Here is a 21628-nt window from a genome sequence, read left to right as displayed (position 1 = left end):
CTGTAGCCAGCAGTCTGAATGCCTCAATAGTCAAAATGTATCTAATAACTCAAATCGGTCATTAACTTTGACGTTTTTGCCAATGGGACAATAGTCGCGCAATTTTACATTACGATGTTTGGTGCAGTATTAAGCTGGTACATTTTTTTTTACAAAAAACTTAATTGAAGGATCCCTACTGTTGACCAATCACCGACGAAGGGGCGCAGACTTCAGCTTGCCTCGAGGGGAAAAAATGTCGTGTGCACAATCAGCCCCCCAAAAAACATTGCCGGAGACAAACTAACGTCCTTATATCATAAACTGTTTCGGATTGAAAATGTGCGTACGCTTTGAAGTGTCACACTTGAACTATTTGCGTTCATTGCCACAACAGACTTGGAGGGGGGATACTATTGCAAATATCCAGTGTAGTCAGAGAAAATAAACTACATTTGAAGACCCACCTTGCAGTCATGTGATAAAACAAATTCTAATCACACAAATATTCAACAGGAGTTTCACTCCTTATAACAGGCCAATTTGCCTTACAGTGTGGAGATGGAACCAGACTTTTTTCTCTCTTTTTTTACTTTTTTTCAACTTATATTGCTACATCAAACATGTCTAACAAAACAAAACACAGGTATTAACGACAAAATACTCAAACATACAAAAAATATCAATAAAATAATACAAAAAATAAACAATTTTTGTGCAATTGTATTCACTCTGAAAAAATCTTATAATGATTCAGGAAAATGTTACATCTGCGTTTTCTGTGAAAAAGGTGAGAATCTGTCTCACTTGTTCTTTGAATGTAAATTTGTGTCAGAATTTTGGGAAACCTTGCAAAATACTTATTTACCATTATGAACACTGCCTATGTTTTTGACATGAAAGATACATGTTACTATTGCAATGATAACAAGACCACTGAAATTATTGTAATTTTTTAAAATTCTTGTTGCCAAATACTTCATACACAAACAAAAAATCCAGAATTCTATACCAAAAAAAATTGAATTTAACTATTTTATTAAACCATTAACCCTAGTGAATAACAACAAGAATAACATTTTCCGAGATGGAACCAGACTCGTGTAGCCCCGCCCGCAACGACTGATGTATCCACAACAACATCACCCCTATGACCGCCAGAGAGGTATGGTTACAGATTTCCATTATATTGACAAGATGGTCGAGTGACCACTCTAACAAACCGGGAACTAGACAAAGCCTCCAGGGGACCATGACGCAATGTCCAAAACACTTTAGGTGACCATTTTGTGACGCTCAGGGGACGTCCTAATGACTCATTTTTGTTTGCAGGGTTATATGAACAACAAAAATTGCATGCCCAGGCACACACTCTCTCACTCCCTAATTTAGACAGACTGACTGACTGAATCACTGATTGACTGGGGTTGTGGGTCTTACTGCTAAAATCAGGTTTAGAGCTAGGATTCAGGAACGTGGTTTGGTGTGTAGTCAGCCATTACTGAAGCATGACACTTGATATGCATGACAAAAAAGTGAATATTATATTTGTTTAAGGTACACTATTCAAGGGAAAAAAATATCAATTTCAGAATGTAATAATCAACACAATGTAATCATTATTACATTATGTGCAAAAGCGGTATGTTATCCGTTTAGCAAATGTATTACATTATTGGCAATTTATTACATTATCAGAATTTATTACATTACAAATGCAAAAGTTATTACCTATTAGTAGCTATTACTAATAAAGTGGCGCAGCGGTCTAAGGCACTGCATCTCAGTGCTAAAGGCGTCACTACAGACCCTGGTTTCGAATCCAGGCTGTATCACAACCGGCCGTGATTGGGAGTCCCATAGGGCGGTGCACAATTGGCCCAGCGTCATCCGGGTTAGGGTTTGGCCGGGGCAGGCCGTCACTGTAAATAATAATTTATTTTTAACTGACTTGCCCTAAAATTACATTATCAGTTGCTACTGATATTTTTGCCTTTTTATAATATCTGGGTGATTCTGCAATTTCGGGCACTTTGGCCTTGCAAACTTTCAGAAAAGAAAACACATTGAAACACCATTTTACCAGTATTATAATTGTCTTTTTTTTGTCTAGAAATAACATCTGATAATGCCTGCAATCGTACTATTCAGAAATGTATATATTCTCAGACAGCCATAGACAAATGTACTTTCCATCACGCCATTAAACATTAATTTTCGTTAAAAATGAAATATCATACAATTAATTTATAACATATTTATTATACATGTGTACATTAACTTGTAATGAATGTTATTTTCAGTGATTTAAGGTTTTCCTAATATTAATAATTCAACACAATGCCTGAATGTATAAACTTAACTTTGTGACAGCTGAAAACATTTATTTATCATGAAAATAAGATATTTCCACCCAACCTTTTTGTAAGATTATGATAACAACCATAGGATTTCCCTATCTAATCAATCAATGTAAATTATACATAATATACTAATTTACCTCAAAAATATGGGTGTGGTGGAAATGACATCTATGTAAAAAATGTTTTATGAAAACAATATTTTATTGCAAACATTTTGAACAACAACTATTGTTAAACATTTCATTAATTTAAGACAAAGTAAGATTCCAAAAGTAGCCGGTTGGGCAGAGCTCAAGGAATTAGGCCAGTGTTTTTGAGAGATGCAGAGGGGTCATACATATAGAAGAGCTCAATGAGCAAAATGAAACTGTATCATTTGTGGAATGTCCAACACAGGTGTGGAGGGTCACCTGCTTGTGAGAATCACCAAAGTGAACTGCCTGGATTTCACTGGTGTATTTACACAAGTAGTTCTCTGCAAAGTCAATATACATGATGATCTCCTCTTTCCACAGATTCTCTTTTAATTCTCTCAGTTTGGAGTGTTTCCCCAACTTCTCTTTCAATCCTTTGGAGAAGTCCTCCAGTAGAATCTACAGTGGGCCACACACTTTTTCTTTTACTGTCAAATGTACAGTGAACTTCTCCATGTTTCCCTCTTTGTTTTTCCGTCTCTCTCTCTTCAGCTTTGTTTTTCACTCAAACCACCATGTCTGCTCACCAACATCAAAGTCAGATGTTTTAAGCTTTTATGCATGGAAAAGGGAGCAGCCTGTTTACATGAACGATTTGTTCAGGTTCGCACAGCACAAAGACTCAATAAGGTTCTCAATGTTGCTGCAGCTGATCACTGTGATACTGAGGTTGTCCACCATGAACTGGAGATTGGCATGGGTTTTGCAGAGGCATGTGTCCCTATCCTTGACTGTTGGCTTGACAACTCAAAAAGGACGTATTTTGCAGAATTCTTAGTTGGACATTTTAATCTCTGAATATTCCCTCTTAAACTTCTGATAAAGGTTCTGAATTGTGTCACTCAAGAAGAGCTTCTGCTTTTTCTTCTTGTTCCTTGTTAGTGTGCCCTTTTCCCCTGTTGTTGCTCACTGTTGACATTACGTTCATAGAATCTAGTGATTTTCTCTTTGGTGGCTGTGCTAATTATGTTACACTGCTTTTTCCTGGAATATTGAAGACTTGTTGGCCTGTTTTCATTTGTTCTTTAAACCAGCCCACACTTTCTCAGCATTTTTGAAGCCACTTGTTTGTTAATGGCACTGTGTATTTTTTGATACTTTTGCTTTACCTCTGCAATGATGGCATTTTGAAACAATAAAATCCTTCTTGAGTTCTTCGGAGTTCCCTTCATTTGCTGTTTTGTCTTTTTGGGGAATCGTGTCTTTTTCTTCTATGTCTGTGCTGTTTTATGTGGAATCTTCTAAAACAAAAATACTACTTAGGTTTTCAACTTGTGCGCACACCTTGGAGCATTTTCTAGATAAAATTAATTTAAAACATTATTAAATAAGCCTAAAGTAAAGAATAAAATAAAAAGTAATAACATTATGGATTTTTGTCATTTCCGTAATTTACCGCAGTTAAGTTTGTGATGGAAATGACTATCATGGAAATTACGCTTCTAGTTTTTGGATAAAAATTACAGACTGCTTAGCATGCTTTGGCTAGTATTAGAGCTAGCATAGAGTTTACACTAAACACATAAAATGCAACAATTTTTTTTTTAATTATACCACCAATTAAATAAATTATAGCCTGTTTGGAAATGACTAACATTAAAAATATTCTCTACACAAGCAATATTTACCTAGATTTTTCTAAAACTTCTGGACATCACATCTGGAACAACTGTCTGGACATGTGTTTCAGTGTTGCAACAAGTTTCCTTGGTAACTAAATAAACATTTTCTTGACATAACTTTATTAATGAGGAATTTGCCCTCAGTGGTGAAAATGACTCCACTACCAAAGGACAGGTATATTTTGTGTAAATAACTATATAAAAGGCATACTCACAATAGATATTGATATACATTTTATTTAATTGACTCTTTCTTTAGTAGATAACATGAATAATTACACATTACATAATGTTTTCTTATAGAAAAACAGAGTAGAAGCTCAAAAGTCTGGGTCAGGGACAAGGGCAAAACAGTGAAATTGAGGTATAAAATGAATCTGAAAAGTTGCTAAAATACTTGATAGATCTGGGGTGATTGTAGTGTGAATTTAACATATTAAATAAAATCCCCAAAATGTACCTTGAGGACATAGAAGTGACCTTCACCCATCTAGGAATAATTAAGAATGGATTTAGCACACTAGATTTTTGACAGAAATATCTACCTGCCTCTGCCTCAGTGGCGAAATCAAGATGTCATTATTTTTGCAAAGAAAAGTTAATTCACAAACAATATTCGTAAGAATAGTGGGGTAAATGTTTTTCTGTATGAGGAAAGCAAGAAGACCTGACTAAATCTGTCCTTGACATACCTCCTAGCAGGCAACTATTTTGACCCTTGGATGCAGTGTGGAAGGTTTAAAGAAGGACAGAAAACACACACAGACTTGAGATTACCTTCTAAATTAATATATATGTGCACAGTTAACGTTTTAGGTTGTGTATCAATTGCAAAGATATTCCAAATATCTACCACTCCACGTGGTGATCATGCGTTGTAAATGAACCGGAAGTGACAAGTACTTCCTAGTTCAAGACCGGCAAGATGGCAGCGGACACGCAGGTTTGTGTCGCTGATGTTTAAAATTGTGCTGATTCTTCCTCGAGAATTTGTCGACCAATTACTTTTGACAATGAAGATATTATGAGGGATAATTACTTTGTGTCTGTCTGTCTGTTTTCCTGTTAAAAAAATTGATGTAAACAGTCTATCCAGCTGGGTAAGCTAACTAGCTAGCAACCTGGCTAGTAGTTACTTTACATGCGGAGAGTGCAGGGGTTTAATAATGACTCCAAACGTTTCTATTGGACAGGTTCAGCAAATCGGGAGGGACGTACCTGCAACTGTCCAATAGAAACAGTCGTTTTCGTTGAAAAACAATGACACGTTACCACTATTTGGAGTAAGAATATACCCCAGGGGTGTATTCACTAGGAACCAAACGTAACGAAACCAGGAGGAACCTACCTCGATATGTCCAATATGAACTCTCGTTGTCGTTGGACAATGTTCCGTTTTGTAACTGTTTGGACTAATGATTACACCCCACATAGCTCTAACTTAGCTACTACTAGCATAGCCGACTCAACTCCACGATTTGCGATGGAGTTGAGCGGCGCATAGGTTGGGCGGACTGGAGTTCTGACGTCACACAACATTACGTTAATAAAAAACTGCATTTGAGCACACAATGTCCATGTTTCATAGTTTCTTACAAGCATTTGAACACGGCAACAAAGAATAGCCTCCATTTACAGAAGAGAATGTCATGTTTTTGATTTCATTTTATGTGACGTCGGAGCTCCATTCCGCCCACACTAGTCGCCGCTCAACTCCATCATAAAAAGTGGAGTTGCGTTTAGTCGACTACTACTAGCAAGACGTGGCCGGCTAGCTGTTAGCTAACTACTAAGCGAATTTTCTTGTGCATATTGGTGACCAACTCCGTTGATTGAGATGCATCGAAATGCCAACTAGATGAGCAAGTTTTAGCCAGCCTAACTAATTTACTTGTTAGGTAGCATGAATCATTTCATGAAGTTGTTCTTGGAACATAGTTACACTTAATTGCTAGTTAATGCTATCCAGTTATAAGAAGCCAAACATGATTGTCTTCTGAATGTCATATAATGCATTTGGTGACCATGCCTCAGTATCCCACATTCTGCTAAATAAAATGTTTTGATTGTTATGAGTGGTCTCATCATTTTCTGCCCGATGTCATACCATAATCTCAGAAGATTTGTTTTTCATCTTGATCAGTTGGAGAAGTCTGGCAAAGTTATAACTTAAAACATAATTTTTTAGAGATGCAGTGCAAGTGGTACAAATGATTGACGTTGCCCCAGTGACACACATTGCCAGACACAGCTTTATTTTTTGATTTCGGATGTCTGTGTATTGCAACAGGTTTCAGACACACTGAAGAAATTTGCTGTGAAAGTGACCACAGCCAGTGTAAGAGAGCGCAAAGAGGTCCTTGGCGAGTTGAAGCAGTGCATTAGTGGCAAAGGTGAGAAGACATGTACCCCAGTCGGCATAATTGTTTTATTTTCTGCTCTCACTCCTTGTGTATTATTTGGCTTGGATGGTCAAGATTATAGCAAACTGGTGTCAGTGATTGACAATGATGTGTATGTGTGTCCTTACAGAGCTACCAGAGACAGCCATTAAAGGGCTATGCAAGCTCTTCTGTCTCACTCCACACAGATACAGGTAGGTGCCCTCAATTAGCCTACTGCTCTTAAGGATTCCCCAGTTAGTAATTTGTTAAATCAAATCAAAGTTTATTTGTCACGTGCCCTGAATACAACATGTGAAAGGCTTACTTACAGGCCCTAACCAATAGTGCAAAAAAGGTATTCGGTGAACAATAGGTAGGTAAAGAAATAAAACAACAGTAAAAAGACAGGCTATATACAGTAGCGAGGCTATGAAAGTAGCGAGGCTACATACAGACACCGGTTAGTCAGGCTGATTGAGGTAGTATGTACAGTACATGTAGATATGGTTAAAGTGACTATGCATATATGATGAACACAATGCAAATAGTCCGGGTAGCCATTTGATTACCTGTTCATGAGTCTTATGGCTTGGGGGTAAAAACTGTTGAGAAGCCTTTTTGTTCTAGACTTGGCACTCCGGTACCGCTTGCCATGCGGTAGTAGAGAGAACAGTCTATGGCTGGGGTGTTTGACAATTTTTAGGGCCTTCCTCTGACACCGCCTGGTGTAGAGGTCCTGGATGGCAGGCAGCTTAGCCCCAGTGATGTACTGGGCTGTACGCACTACCCTCTGTAGTACCTTGCGGTCAGAGGCCGAGCAATTGCCGTACCAGGCAGTGATGCAACCAGTCAGGATGCTCTCGATGTTGCAGCTGTATAACCTTTTGAGGATCTCAGGACCCATGCCAAATCTTTTTAGTTTCCTGAGGGGGAATAGGCTTTGTCGTGCCCTCTTCACGACTGTCTTGGTGTGTTTGGACCATTCTAGTTTGTTGTTGATGTGGACACCAAGGAACTTGAAGCTCTCAACCTGCTCCACTACAGCCCCGTCGATGAGAATGGGGGCGTGCTCGGTCCTCCTTTTCCTGTAGTCGACAATAATCTCCTTAGTTTAGTACTTAGTAGTGTGTTGTGTTAAAATGAAAACGTTGGCTACTCTGTAGGGATGCTGCATCTCGACGAGCCCTCCTCTCAGTCATTGGCCAATTGGCCGAGTCTCAACCTGAAATCCTAGCAACCAGCCTCCTCCACTGCCTCCTCAACAGTGGTGTTATCAGCAAGAATGGAGTACCCAGGTAGGACATGGGGAAAGGTAGAGGGCCATGGCCAAATGCCTTGTATCAATTTGTATATACATTTACAGTATGTTATGTGCAATATTGTACTAATTCAACCACATATTGAATACCTTGTTTTGGTTCCCTGTCCATCTGTTATATGTTGTGGTGTTGTCAGTAAGAGTACAGGCTCGGCTGCCTTCACCGGGCTGGCCTGGACCTGCTTGCTGGTTCGCTCTGTGTTTTCGGCTCCAGGGAAAAGAGAGGGCCCCATCTGGAAGAAACTGGTAAGTGAACGAGGACAATGCTTATAGAAGCCGTGCCTTTCTCTATACTGTGAAACAATTTTAGCATGTCAGTTATCAGTATGCTTTCTAGTTCCACACCATTTGTGGGAGATGTTTGATTTGGGCTTTTCTGCATTCATTCATCCATGATTCACTATCTTTCCTCTGACAGGTGGAGGTCCAGAGTTTGCTGCTGGCTGAGGTGGTGGGTGGGGCTCAAGCGCCAGCACTGAAGTCAACCCTGAAGAACCTGAGCAACATGTGGAAAAAGGTAAGGAAGGTGTGGAGTTCTCGTTCAAGGAATGACCCCACAGTTATAAGAAATATTTGGGCAAAGTCACCATGGTCCAGTGTATAATCACTATATTGGATCTGCTGTGATTTAGAATGCTTGTCTCTGTTGTTTTTACCAGAACCCTGGCCTGGCTGATCAGTATATAAGCACCATTTTGAGACTGGAACAGAACCCCAGCTCACTGGCTCTGCTTGGGGTGTGTCTGGACTTCTGCACAACTCACAAAGACATGGCCACTGTAGAGAAACACAAGGCGAGTCTGATATTAGTTGAATTCGGTATGTTTAATATTTTTTGCAGATTGAGTAAGCACATATGCTCACATTTGAAATCTCTAACCACGCCTGTATTCTGTTTTCAGAGTGCCATATTGGACCTGTATATGAAGGCAGTCCTCATGAGCAAGACTAGACCACACCAACACATACTAGTGAGTGAAGCTGGACTGCCGCTTCTCAGGGAGATCAAAAGATTGGTGTTCACAACCTAAAGACCACCCATCGCCACAATTGATGTGTATTGTGAAATATCTTTTGGGTGTTGGTGCTGAAAATTCTTCTCTGTAATCTGTTTTGTGTTCCTCTGCAGGACAAGAGTGGTTCGCTGCTGCGGCATGTTTCCCACTCTGAGTTCAAGGAGCTGCTGCTGCCTGCCCTGCAGAAGGCTATGCTCCGCAGCCCAGAGAATGCCATGCAGAGTGAGTACAGTAGCTAATATCATAACCAATACCACAACATACTTTTGTGTATATTCTATACTATGTATTGTAGTTTTGTCCTTTTCAAGATATATTTTCCCCTCTCCTTCAGCCGTCTCCTGTCTACTGGCTTCAGTGACACTTGACCTCAGTCAGTATGCCATGGATATTGGAAAAGGCATTGCAAGTAAGTCATGCCTTTTATATCTAGAAATGTAGCTATTTGAGGATTGTGTGTGTGTGTGTGTAACCATGCTGTGCTATGCGTTTCAGGCCAGCTGAAGGCCAATAACCCCCAGCTGATGGAGCAGGCAGTGCAGGCCATGCAGAACCTGGCCAAGCAGTGTAGTGACCCAAGTGCTGTACAGGACGTCGTCACACACCTCTTCAGCATCCTGGGAGGCAAGGACAGCTCACGTACTTTCACCTAAGAAACATTTGAGCACATATGGCAGCACCTAGTGTAAAGTATCTTTTTGCACTAACAGAACTGTGTGTTTTTCAGGGTCAGAGGGGAAGCTCACAGCGTTCGGCCAGAAGATGAGTGTGCTGTCAGGTAACGTCCCAAGTGTCCTGTCTTTCATAACCCGCACTTAGTATGTTCGCCTTGCAGACAGATGGATGTTGTCTTTTAACCCCTGTTTTGATTGCTTTTGACTTGTTCTGCCCAGGTATCGGCAGCTGCAGCCGTCATGCTGTGTCGGGCACCTCCAGCCAAACGCTCAGCTCTGCAGTCGCTGTGCTGTTTATCCCTTATCTGCAACAAGAAGGTAAGAACTATGTCTCATTCCTTCCTCCTTCTCATTCCCTTCGTCCGTAAAGAGAGAGGTGCTCATGTGTTTCTCTCTGTCAGTCCATGAGGGGACCCTGGTGCACGCGGTGGCTGTTCTGTCTCAGTGGAGTGGGCGGCTCACAGTGGAGGTCCCCAAGGCTCTGCTGGAATGGTTCAAGAAGGCCTTCACCCTCAAGACCTCCACCTCTCCTGTCCGCCACGCATACCTACAGGCCATGCTGGGGGCTTTCAAAGGTCAGTTAGTTACAGGCGCTAGGCAACTTTGTTATTTGTGTGTGTGTGCATTGATCCAGTTCTACAGCATGCAGGAGGCACAGTGTCATAGTCCTGACCCCTCTCTCCTCCCCAGGTGACACTCTGGGACAGGCATCTGACCTCGTGCCCCTCCTCATCCAGACAGTGGAGAAGGCTGCAGCCCAGAACTCCCAGCATGCTCTGCTGTCAGAGGGTGTGGCTGCTGCCGTTCTCCTGAGTCGACTGTCTCTGCTGGAGACTCAGACAGGTGAGTGAATCTACATGGATTCACTCATGGAGTGTCATAGGATCATAGGATCATCATGACACTCCATGAGATTAATGAAGGCCTAGATCTTTGAGTCTGTTGAATGAGGTTGCCTGTAGGGGACAGCATCCTTGTTCATCAGTTTGGAGACTGACATAAAATTGTGTGTTTTTTGTTTTTGCTGCAGAGGCCAAGTTGGCTGGCTTCTGGACCCTGATCCTGGATGAGAAGAAACCCTTATTCACCACAGAGAAGTTCCTCTCTCAGGCCAGTGAGGAAGGTGAGGCATAAACAAACAATACACAAATATGCCAACGATCAGTCATCACACAAGTGTCAAGATATGGAATGACATTGAGTAGTTAACCTGGCTTCTTTCACCCCAGCTCTGTGCACAGTGATACAGCTGTGTGAGAGACTTTTCCTGGACCACTCCCACAGACTCACCAATGGCAAATCACAGTAAGTGACTTTGGCAATGGTCAAGCATAGCGGTTGTCCAAACATTGTTCCCATTCTCCTCTTAACTGTAACTCCATTCCTCCTCTTTCCTTAGGATGTACCACCGCGCCACTGTGGCGGTGCTGCTGTCTCGTAGTTGGCGTGTACGGAAGCGGGCACAGCAGATCGTGAAGAAGCTGCTCTCCCTGGGCGGCTCCGGCTTAGCCTATGGCCTTCTGGGAGAACTCAGAGTGGTCATCAACAAACACAAGGTAAGAATAGTTGACGATGGGATGCACTACACATTTTAATGGATTTGTAGTGTCAGGTCTCACTTCAGTGGTACTATAAACTAGTAATGACTGAATAATTCAATTGGGATGTTAGACTTGGATCTTATTTTCTTTCTATTTGTAGTGTATTATGTGTTTGTCATAAACCAGGTTTCCATCCAACCTTCTTATGTGAGTAAAGTACATGTCGGGTAAAAAAATGTCACGACAGGCCTGATGGAAACAACAAATTTATTGGTAAGCTTTCCAAATGTCTACAGAACAAAATACTCTAGACAGGGTGAGATCTTTTTGTGTCTGTAAAGTTAATTATGCGAGAAATGGTGTCGGAAACGCATTATTGTGCAAATATTGATATAATAACCATCATGTCGAATTAAACATGGAGTCACGTGATATGTTGTGGTCCTCCCACTACGGCTCTGGAAACCATGCAGTTTATTAGGCTGCAGATGAAATAATTTATGCTTTATGCTTTCCAATAAATATCGAAGATCTTATTCTGGTGACATGATTATCGACGCTTGGCTGCCGTTTGACAAATAAAAAGAATAATAGGAGTGTAGGTATCTGTGAGCTGTTGTAGAGCTGACAAACCAACACCAGTGGGCACATTCACTATATAATGCAACATTTTTGTGACAAAACGATCAATAGAGTTGAACATTTGATGGAAACCCATTTACTTGTGTTTTTTTTATTTGGTATGTGCACTACATCGTCACTCACAGCTTTTTATCAGCAACGAGTCAATTTGATGGGAATCAAATTTTCCCACCATCTCTGGTGGGAAAATGCGCATATTGTTTTTATGCAGATTTTAGAATATTTGCATGAAAATCTGTGGGCAATTGGATGGAAACCTAGCTACTGACTAAATACTGCATCTTTATCTTTCCCCAGGTGTTGCCTCAGGAGGTGCTGCAGGCGGAGTCAGGGGAGTTGTCTGAGGTGGGCAAGGCCTACAGTCCCCCTCGCGTCCTGCTGGAAGCGCTGTGTGTGGTGTGCTCTGTAGCTGGCCAGTGGAGCGACCCGGCCGAGGCAGACAAGATGGCCATGGAGATCCTCATCGTCACCCACCATCCCTCCATAGGTCTGTTGGATTACACTATAGCATCTTTCACACTGCAGTTTGTATAAACCCACTTCTAGTACTGACGTATGTTCTCCTCTCCTCCAATGCAGTTGCAGCTCGACCCGGGCTGTGGCCTTACCTGCTGTCCAGCATGAACATCAAAGCCCATGAGTTCATCGACAAGAACCTGGATGACATTCTGCCACGGCTGCTGGAGGCCAACGCTGACAATCAGGTCAGAACATATTTCTCATAGTGACATCCTTATATCAGATGTACACATTGAAATACACATACATACTTACACTCACAGCCAAGGGTTGGTTCAGGCCCACTTTTGCTCTTGTGATTAGTTGAGACAAGCCTATGGTCCAACTTGACCTGTTCTCTTATTGGCTGACTGATGGTTGGTCCTCTTGTTTCTCCAGGCTGTAAGGAATGCAGTTGGTGCCCTGTCCGGTCTCTCTCCTATCAAGCTGCTGCCGCGGGTGATGGAGCATGTGAAACAGTGGCTGTCCAATCCGGCGCTGCGGCAGGTCACCAGAGAGGAGTACGCCATCATGCTCACCCCTGAGGGAGAGCTGTATGACAAGAGCATCATCCAGAGGTAGGACACACTGTATCACTACTGTAAGAGGTGTTCTGTGGGTTTACCATTGTAGACACTTATCATTGATCCAAAACACCTTGGCTGTGTTGATTTCTTTGTTGTTGCTTGTAAGGCTTGTTTCAACATTTTATTCTCTTCCTGTGCAGTGCCCAGCAGGAGAGCACTAAGAAGGGCAACATGAAGAGGGAGAACAAGGCCTACTCGTATAAGGAACAGATCATAGAACTGGAGCTGCAGGAGGTGAGACTGGGGGACTGTGATTGATGGGGACTAGACGCACTCCTACCTCATCTTATGGGTTACTAGATACAGGAGCATATTGGAACGGTTTGATCCTCCTCTGTTAACTTATCAGATCATTTTAGTAGGTTGAATTATGATGGAACCATTATTAATTGAAGAAAGTAGTTTTGAAATTCACTGACATTTTGATGTTGTGGTTTAGGAGATCAAGAAGAAGAAAGGAATCAAAGACGAGTTGCAGCTGACCAGCAAACAGAAGGAGATGATGCAAGCCCAGCTGGAGAAAGAGTCCTCCATCCGCAAGAGACTACAGGAGGTACGGCCAGATATTTTAACATGTACCCTGTTTCTCAAACTTTAGATTCTGGACATTGACATAATAATATTCCTGTTTGATTGATCATTGATTGTTTGATTGTGGTTGTCAGTTGGACATGGAGCTGCGGTGTGCGGTGGGTCTGCTGGAGGCAACGTTGATCCAGAAGCCTCCCCAGATCTCCTGGCAGCTCCCAGGGGTCCTCCAGGTCCTACTGCCTCTTCTCCACTCCCCCCTGGCCGCTCCACGCCTGCAGCAGGCCTTCCTCGACATAGGAGTCTGTCTCATTTCCAAGGAGCTGCACTACCTGGGTACATGGACTACTACACTAGGGAGAGCTATCTCTCACTTTCCCCCTCTGTGTTCTTGTTCACACACCTTCACAGATTTCACAGGACTAGATAGGAGAAAGCAACATGATGGAAATTCCACCTAGCCTACATGAAAACTGTAGAGTTGTTGCTTATACATATCTCCAGTTGTCTGATCTGTGGAGGGAAATAGTTTCTGTGAGGAGACTTCCTCTAACCTCCTGCGTGTTCTACTCCCGGTCTTCTCCACAGCTGTGCTGGTGGGCCAGGTGACGCTGCGCCTGATGAAACCTGAGTGTGATCTGGACGAGGCCTGGGGACAGGAGGATCTACATACAGCCACCCAGCGCACTGTCGGCCTGCTGCACATGCACACTGTCCCACACAGAGAGGGCAAGGGTGGTGGTGAGGACACACACGCAGAGAGAGGGCGAGACAATAGTGACAAAAAACACACATCAAGGACATAGTGCAAGTATATTACCTGCAGGTGGCCTAATGCGCTCATCCTGTTGTTTCAGACATGGCTCCACTGTCTGCCCCAGCCTTCTCCTTCTGTTTCCCCCTGCTCAACACCGTGCTCAGGGACTCCTCAGGCAGCACCGAGGAGACGGAGAGCATGCAGGTCCGCGCCCTGCAGGTCATCAATGTGCACGCTCAACTCCGTGCCGAGGTTGACACCACAGACATACTCATCGATGAGGTAAGAGTTGATCAAGTTGGGCCTCCCGAGTGGCACAGCGGTCTAAAGCACTACATCGCAGTGCTAGAGGCGTCACTACAGACCCAGGTTCTATCCTGGGCTGTATCGCAACCGGCCGTGATCGGGAATCCCATAGTGCGGCGCAGAATTGACTCAGCGTCGTCCGGGTTAGGGGAGGGTTTGGCCGGAGGGGCTTTACTTGGCTCATCGTGCCCTAGCGACTCCTTGTGGCGGGCTGCAGGTTGACCTCGGTCGTCAGTTGAACAGTGTTTCCTCCGACACATTGATGCGACTGACTTCTGGGTTAAGTTGGCGGATGTTTCGGAGGACGCATGACTCGACCTTCGTAATTGGGGAGGAAAAAGAGCTAAAATACAAACACCAAAATAAAAGTTGGAGATTAGCAGTGTGTTGTCACCTCCCTTGGTCTGAGGCGTTCTCCTATCAATATATATACTTGTCCTCTCTTCCTAAACTCTCCACTCTGTCATAGACAAAGGGCTTACGTTTGTATGATATGTTTCTTGTGTCTTTCTCTCAGAATGGACCTGAGCTGCTACCTCGTTTCGGTATGCTGCTGCTCCTGACCAGAGTCATCTCCACTGCAGCACCCAGACTGCAGGTACACCATGCTTCTATTAGCCTGACAACGACGCACTAAATTCTTCCGCTGCTCGATCCAATGCCGCTACAAACTTAAGTCTGAGACTTCTATCATAGAAGTCGTTTGTGGCGGCGAGAGGGGCGTTGTACAAAACAGTCATCAGTGATTGGATCGTCTCTAACTAATCAGAGTATCAAAGCCAATGACACATTTTCAAACTGCTGCTCTGGTCCAACCCATCGGTTTATGGACCAATCAGACAGCCCCGAATGTGTTTGCATTTGGTAAAGGGTCGAGGAGGTACACAGATCCAGAATCATTGCGGAGAAGAAACTAACGTTCGGAAGGAGTCTGGGTAGCCAGGCAATGCTTCTGCCACATTTACAGACAAATACTACTCAGTAGAGCTGTCACGTACGTTTATACTGTGTGTGTGTAGATCTCTAATTGTGTGTGTGTTTCAGGTGCTGGCGTCCCAGTGTCTGACGGCGGTGTGTGCCAGTGGAGGAGGAGAGAAGGGCTGTGCTCTGGCTGAGCAGGATGAGATCGACGTCCTACTGGAGGCTCTGCTCTCCCCCTGCTTCTCTGTCAGAGACGCTGCCCTCAGGGTAAGGAAATAGGAAACCTCTTCTACCCCAAAGACATAAGACTGCTGAACAGTTCATTAAACGGCCACCCGGACTGTCTGCTTTTCATACCCTACCTACATGTACATATTACCTCAATGAATCACCCCAACTACCTCATACACCAGCACACTGACTCATTACCGCTTGTATATAGCCTCATTATTGTTATTTTGTTTTGCTGTATTCGGCACGTGACAAATGCGATTTGATTAGTGTGTGTGTATGTACTGTGCGTAATTACTGTGCGTGGTTCTTTGGATTTGTGTTAATGTCCCACCCCTTTTTTTCTCTGTCCAGGGCCTGACGGAGATGGAGATGGCTCTGCCTACAGAAAGTACAGATGCCAGTGGTCTGAGTGTTCTCCGCAGGCTGTGGGTGTCCAGGTTTGATGTGGAGGAGGAGGGAAGGACTCTGGCTGAGAAGTGAGTAGCTAATGTTGCCCCATCTATGTAATACTTTTCATATAATACTAATACTTTGCATAAAGGATATAGCTCCCCTCTTCAGAATGACTTTGCTTTTGTGAAGTAGCGTGTCTCCCATCTCATGTTGCGTAGCTGCTGTGACTGACCATACCACTCTGCTCCCCTTCTTCTCTCCCCCAGGCTGTGGCAGGCTCTGTGTCTGGAGCTGGTCCCTGAGCTGTGCTCTCTGCTCATCGGGGATGTGACCCACCACGAGGAGGCTGTGCGTACTGCAGGGGCCGAGGCGCTGTCCAGAGCCATCAGCGAGTACCGCGACCAGTCCCCCATAGTCCTGGGCCAGCTCAATGAGCTCTACCACCAGAAACTCTACGTGAGTCTCCCTCCACCGTGTTCCTCTTATCACAGCTCAGGAGTAGCCACTAGTCGCTGGGTATCAGGAGTGGTGTAATATTGTAGGCTAGAACCAGGGCCAATGTGAAACTGTTGTGTTTTTACAGAGACCTCCTCCTGTCCTGGATGCTTTAGGACGAGTCATCTCTGAACAACCACCTGACCAGTGGGAAGCCAGGTTAGAGGACGCTCTGCCACTCGACAATGTCAATACAACTCTTATTCTACTCTCTAGATCCTGCTGATTTGCTGTGTTTAAATGGGACCACCTTGTACATGGTGTCTAAGGGTGTGTTGGTGTCTGCAGGTGTGGCATCGCCCTGGCTCTGAACAAGCTGTGTCAGTACCTGGATGAGCCCCAGGTCACTCCTCTCTTCCTGTTCTTTGTTCCTGACGCCCTGAATGACCGTCACCCTGAGGTGCGGCGCTGCATGTTGGACGCTGCCCTCTCCTCCCTCAACACACACGGAAAGGTACCAACATGGTTTATTTGATTTATTCTATACAACCACACCCATCTCCTGGCACCCAATGCAATTGCTCTTCTCTCAATGGACTCTTACTAACGCAATACAGTATATCCATTTTTGTGGCTCCTTTCTGAGCAGTGTGTTGCCTGTTGTGTTCCAGGATAATGTGAGCTCCCTGCTCCCGGTGTTCGAGGAGTTCCTGAAGGACGCCCCCCAGGACGCCAGCTACGACTCAGTCCGCCAGAGTGTGGTCATCTTAATGGGCTCTCTGGCCAAACATCTGGACAAGAGTGACCCCAAGGTCAAACCCATCGTGGCTAAGCTCATCACTGCCCTTTCCACACCCTCACAGCAGGTACTAGAACAATCCCTTGAAAAGGACAGAAAGGCCCGCACACTGAACATGGTCCCAATTACCACCTTTATTGACAAGGTTTCGATCCAACAAGGATCAATGAAGGTGGCAGTTGGAAGCATATTACAGTAGCAGGCCTATCTGTTCTTTTCAAGTATCCTTCATTAGTCCAGCAACTCCGTTTTTTAAGGATGTGCATATGACCACCAACGTTTCTCTGGTAAAGTCCCTCCCATTATTCTTTTATATGTTTCATCTTGATTTCTATAACCTATATGCATTGACCTTTACAATGAAATGCCTTTACATTGTCACATTGGCCTCAGCTGAGCAACACTAAGCCTGCTTGTAGTAACTGTTGCCTTGTCCGTCTCTCCTCCCTCCCTCAGGTCCAGGAGTCTGTGGCTAGCTGCCTGCCCCCTCTGGTCCCTGCCATCAGGGAGGATGCTGGGGGAATGGTGCGGAAGCTGCTGCAGCTGCTGCTGGAGAGTGACAAGTACGCTGAGAGAAAGGGTGCGGCTTATGGCCTGGCAGGCCTGGTCAAAGGCCTGGGCATCCTGGCCCTCAAACAGCAGGACATCATGAGCACCCTGACCGACGCCATCCAGGACAAGAAGAACTTCAGACGCAGAGAGGGTCGGTGACTCCTCGCCAGTTGCTTAACCTTTGCTGGGCTCCATGGTTTAATTGGTTCTACCGCTATCTGTGACTGATTTTTTTATACAGTTCTCGCTCCCTCTCTTTTCCAGGTGCTCTGTTTGCCTTTGAGATGCTGTGCAACATGCTGGGGAAGCTGTTTGAGCCCTACGTGGTCCACGTGCTGCCTCACCTCCTGCTCTGCTTCGGGGACGGGAACCAGTATGTCAGAGAGGTAGGATGACCATTACCAGCTTCTCATTTCAATCCCACCGCCCTCTGCCTTGCCTCCTCTCTCACACCAAACACTCAATTCCCACCTAATAATTCTCACATTCACTCACGTTTTGTTGTGCATTACGCTCTGCCTAACCTCCCTGCCCTTTCCCAGGCGGCAGATGACTGTGCCAAGGCGGTGATGAGGAACCTGAGTGCCCATGGGGTGAAGCTGGTTCTGCCCTCCCTGCTGGTGGCTCTTGAGGAGGAATCCTGGAGGACAAAAGCAGGTGAGGGTCAAGCATCATGGGCCTTTTTAGAGAGCTCTGAGGACACAACCAGTCAAAATCAATCACCTGTTAGACTTATTTCAGCTGGTTAGTCCTGATACCGCCATACCTCTTATCCTGTCCTTCCTTCCTCTGCACCCCACTACTGCTTCTGTTGCTCTCTCTCTCTTCTCCTCCCTCCAGGTTCTGTGGAGCTCCTGGGGGCCATGGCATACTGTGCCCCTAAGCAGCTGTCCTCCTGCCTGCCCAGCATTGTGCCCAAGCTGACCGAGGTGCTGACTGACTCCCATGTCAAAGTGCAGAATGCCGGCCAGCAGGCCCTACGACAGATTGGCTCTGTCATCCGCAACCCTGAGATCCTGGGTAAGAGAGCTGTGTTAAACTCTGAGATTTAGTTAGACAAATGACAAACTTCAGTTCAGAGCGGTATGAATAGGATATTATTTCAGATTTGTACTTCAGGATAGTTACTAACAGATATTCTGTCCCCCTCAGCCATAACCCCCATCCTGCTGGATGCCCTCACTGACCCCTCCCGTAAGACCCAGAACTGCCTGCAGACGCTGCTGGACACCAAGTTTGTCCACTTCATCGACGCCCCCTCCCTGGCCCTCATCATGCCCATCGTCCAGAGGGCCTTCCAGGACCGCTCCACCGACACTCGCAAGATGGCCGCTCAGATCATCGGCAACATGTACTCCCTCACCGACCAGAAGGTACGTAGCAGCCCTGGGATATTGAGTTGCATTGTACTATAATTGATCTTCTAAAATGCTCTACTGTTTTGTGTGTGTGTTTCTATTGGTTGACACAATGTGTTGTCTTTGTGTTGCAGGACCTGTCCCCATACCTGCCCAGTGTCATTCCTGGACTCAAAGCCTCTCTGCTGGACCCTGTGCCTGAGGTATGTGCTTATACCGAAGAGCTCACCAACAAACAAGTGAATGTGATTTGGTTACCTGATAACTCTCGCTCCTTCTCCACTCCTCTACCAGGTGCGTACCGTGTCTGCCAAGGCCCTGGGTGCCATGGTGAAGGGCATGGGTGAGTCGTGCTTTGATGACCTGCTTCCCTGGCTCATGGAGACCCTAGCATCTGAGCAGAGCTCTGTGGACCGCTCTGGAGCTGCCCAAGGTCTGGCTGAGGTGATGGCTGGGCTGGGAGTGGAGAAGCTGGACAAGCTGATGCCAGACGTGGTGCAGACGGCCAGCAAGGTGGACATCGCCTCCCACGTCCGCGACGGTTACATCATGATGTTCATCTACCTGCCACTCACCTTCGGGGACAGGTTCACACCCTACGTTGGCCCCATCATCCCCTGCATCCTCAAGGTATGGAGCACTCTCCATTCACCACCATCCCTCCAATCCCTCTCTGGTTGTGAATACCTCTCACCAGTCTCCCCCTCTCTTCTGTTTTCAGGCTCTTGCTGATGAGAATGAATATGTGAGAGACACGGCCCTGCGTGCCGGCCAGCGCATCATCAGCATGTACGCTGAGACGGCCATCGCCCTGCTGCTGCCTGAACTGGAACAGGGCCTGTTTGACGACCTCTGGAGGATTAGGTCAGACATCTACTCAAACATAATTTATGTGATATTATAAGGCGTCCAGTGGGTGAAAACGTGCTTTGGTGATGACATTTCGCTTCTTTGTGTTATACATTGCGTTTTACCAAGACAAATAGGATTTTTCATGTTCTGAATCTTTCAGTGGTGTCTTTCTGTAACGTATCGACAATAAGCACCAAGCTCCGTTGACAGTGGTGCAGGTTTCTCGGCTAAACTTTAGGATTTTATATTTTGTGGTCGTCGTCTTCCAAGTTGTTTCCGCAGATGCAAATGAAAAATTAGCATGACACCAGCTGAATTAAATGTAAAAGGCTTAAATATGCTGAGTCTTCCATTGACATTTCAGAGATACGCTTGTTTTTGTGAGACGTCTGTGAAAAAGAACAAACTTTGCATTAATATGAACAGCGTATACTAAAATATGAAAATACTATTTCTCAAATCCGTCTGTTGGTTTATGTCCTCCGGATTTGAGAAGAAGGATGACAAGTTCAATGGTAAGCCTGTCCGGGAGCCTAAATTCTCGCACAGCATCCAGCCTATCTGACGCCATGCTATTTTCCTGATTTATGACCCAACAAAAATATCTGGCTTCCATTGATTTAGTCACCCAAATATTGGGTCAAAACTCCAATATATTTTGAACAGGTTATGATAGAGACATGAGGTTTGGACCAATGGTTTTCTTAGAGGATTATCTACACTTTTTATTGGATATTATATGCAACATAATATAGTATACTAAATACTTAGTGAAATGTAAGTCTTAACTGAGCCTCCATGTTGTTTCTGGACCACAGATTCAGCTCTGTGCAGCTGCTGGGAGACCTACTGTTCCACATTTCAGGAGTCACAGGCAAGATGACCACTGAGACCGCTTCAGAGGACGATAACTTTGGCACAGCGCAGTCCAACAAGGTATTCTGACATGATTTTCCTGTATAGATTGTTGGTTCTACAATGGTTGATATGAGAAGTAAATAATATTGAATGTATGTAGTGTTGGTGCTGAGCCCTCTTTCTCCTCTCCCCCAGGCTATCATCGGAGCGCTGGGTGGAGAGCGGCGTAACCGGGTCCTGTCTGGCCTCTATATGGGCCGTTCAGACACCCAGCTGGTGGTGCGACAGGCTTCCCTACACGTGTGGAAGATTGTGGTGTCCAACACGCCCCGCACCCTCCGGGAGATCCTGCCCACCCTCTTCACTCTGTTGCTGGGCTTCCTGGCTTCCGACTGCCCCGACAAGAGAACGGTAACTCTACTGCTAGGATGTATGGAGCTGTTTCCTTATTGCTCTCACAACTATTGAATGAGAGAGAATGGCACTGCAATGGATAGCAGCCATTTTACGGGCTTCTGACCAATCCTGCTATTTTCTATGTTTTTTTATTTTTGGTGCTGGAAGTACCTGTGCCACGCTCAATACGTAGAGGTCCGATGACGCGGTTACTAGGCTACAGGGCTGTTTCTCTAGCACAGACTGGAATATGTTCTGGGATTCATCCAATAACATTGAGGAGTTTACCACAGGGCTGTCCCCGACCCCCAAAACATCTTGGTGGACCGAAAGTCGCCTGTTCTTTCAACCAATTGTTAGACATTTTAAAACGTGTATTTTTCCATATATAAACACCCTCTGTGTTTTAATAAAATCAACT

At 44.8% G+C, this 21628-nt stretch overlaps 1 protein-coding gene across 1 annotated transcript in view; it reads left to right on the top strand.

Moving 5' to 3' along the window:
- Positions 1-5022: 5022 nt before the first annotated feature.
- Positions 5023-21628, top strand: part of LOC111957389 (stalled ribosome sensor GCN1) — a 34940-nt gene continuing 18334 nt past the window's right edge. The window contains exons 1-43 of the mRNA XM_023978187.2: positions 5023-5101; positions 6449-6551; positions 6691-6754; positions 7706-7837; positions 7998-8106; positions 8279-8377; positions 8520-8654; positions 8763-8831; positions 8990-9098; positions 9211-9285; positions 9372-9500; positions 9604-9654; positions 9770-9868; positions 9952-10125; positions 10241-10393; positions 10581-10673; positions 10780-10855; positions 10950-11106; positions 12031-12220; positions 12313-12437; positions 12631-12809; positions 12959-13052; positions 13258-13371; positions 13484-13682; positions 13935-14087; positions 14204-14385; positions 14927-15007; positions 15454-15597; positions 15916-16040; positions 16224-16413; positions 16541-16611; positions 16741-16906; positions 17064-17258; positions 17648-17894; positions 18008-18129; positions 18286-18400; positions 18584-18763; positions 18896-19116; positions 19236-19304; positions 19396-19731; positions 19823-19965; positions 20772-20889; positions 21007-21222. Coding sequence (XP_023833955.1) covers positions 5084-5101; positions 6449-6551; positions 6691-6754; positions 7706-7837; positions 7998-8106; positions 8279-8377; positions 8520-8654; positions 8763-8831; positions 8990-9098; positions 9211-9285; positions 9372-9500; positions 9604-9654; positions 9770-9868; positions 9952-10125; positions 10241-10393; positions 10581-10673; positions 10780-10855; positions 10950-11106; positions 12031-12220; positions 12313-12437; positions 12631-12809; positions 12959-13052; positions 13258-13371; positions 13484-13682; positions 13935-14087; positions 14204-14385; positions 14927-15007; positions 15454-15597; positions 15916-16040; positions 16224-16413; positions 16541-16611; positions 16741-16906; positions 17064-17258; positions 17648-17894; positions 18008-18129; positions 18286-18400; positions 18584-18763; positions 18896-19116; positions 19236-19304; positions 19396-19731; positions 19823-19965; positions 20772-20889; positions 21007-21222 — 5820 coding nt within the window. The 5' untranslated portion in view covers positions 5023-5083. The remainder of the gene's footprint in view (positions 5102-6448; positions 6552-6690; positions 6755-7705; positions 7838-7997; positions 8107-8278; positions 8378-8519; positions 8655-8762; positions 8832-8989; positions 9099-9210; positions 9286-9371; positions 9501-9603; positions 9655-9769; positions 9869-9951; positions 10126-10240; positions 10394-10580; positions 10674-10779; positions 10856-10949; positions 11107-12030; positions 12221-12312; positions 12438-12630; positions 12810-12958; positions 13053-13257; positions 13372-13483; positions 13683-13934; positions 14088-14203; positions 14386-14926; positions 15008-15453; positions 15598-15915; positions 16041-16223; positions 16414-16540; positions 16612-16740; positions 16907-17063; positions 17259-17647; positions 17895-18007; positions 18130-18285; positions 18401-18583; positions 18764-18895; positions 19117-19235; positions 19305-19395; positions 19732-19822; positions 19966-20771; positions 20890-21006; positions 21223-21628) is intronic.

The sequence above is a fragment of the Salvelinus sp. IW2-2015 genome, linkage group LG33 (genome assembly GCF_002910315.2).
Source record: "Salvelinus sp. IW2-2015 linkage group LG33, ASM291031v2, whole genome shotgun sequence".
Classification (NCBI taxonomy): Eukaryota; Metazoa; Chordata; class Actinopteri; order Salmoniformes; family Salmonidae; genus Salvelinus; species Salvelinus sp. IW2-2015.
This window is presented reverse-complemented; position numbering and strand designations above follow the sequence as displayed.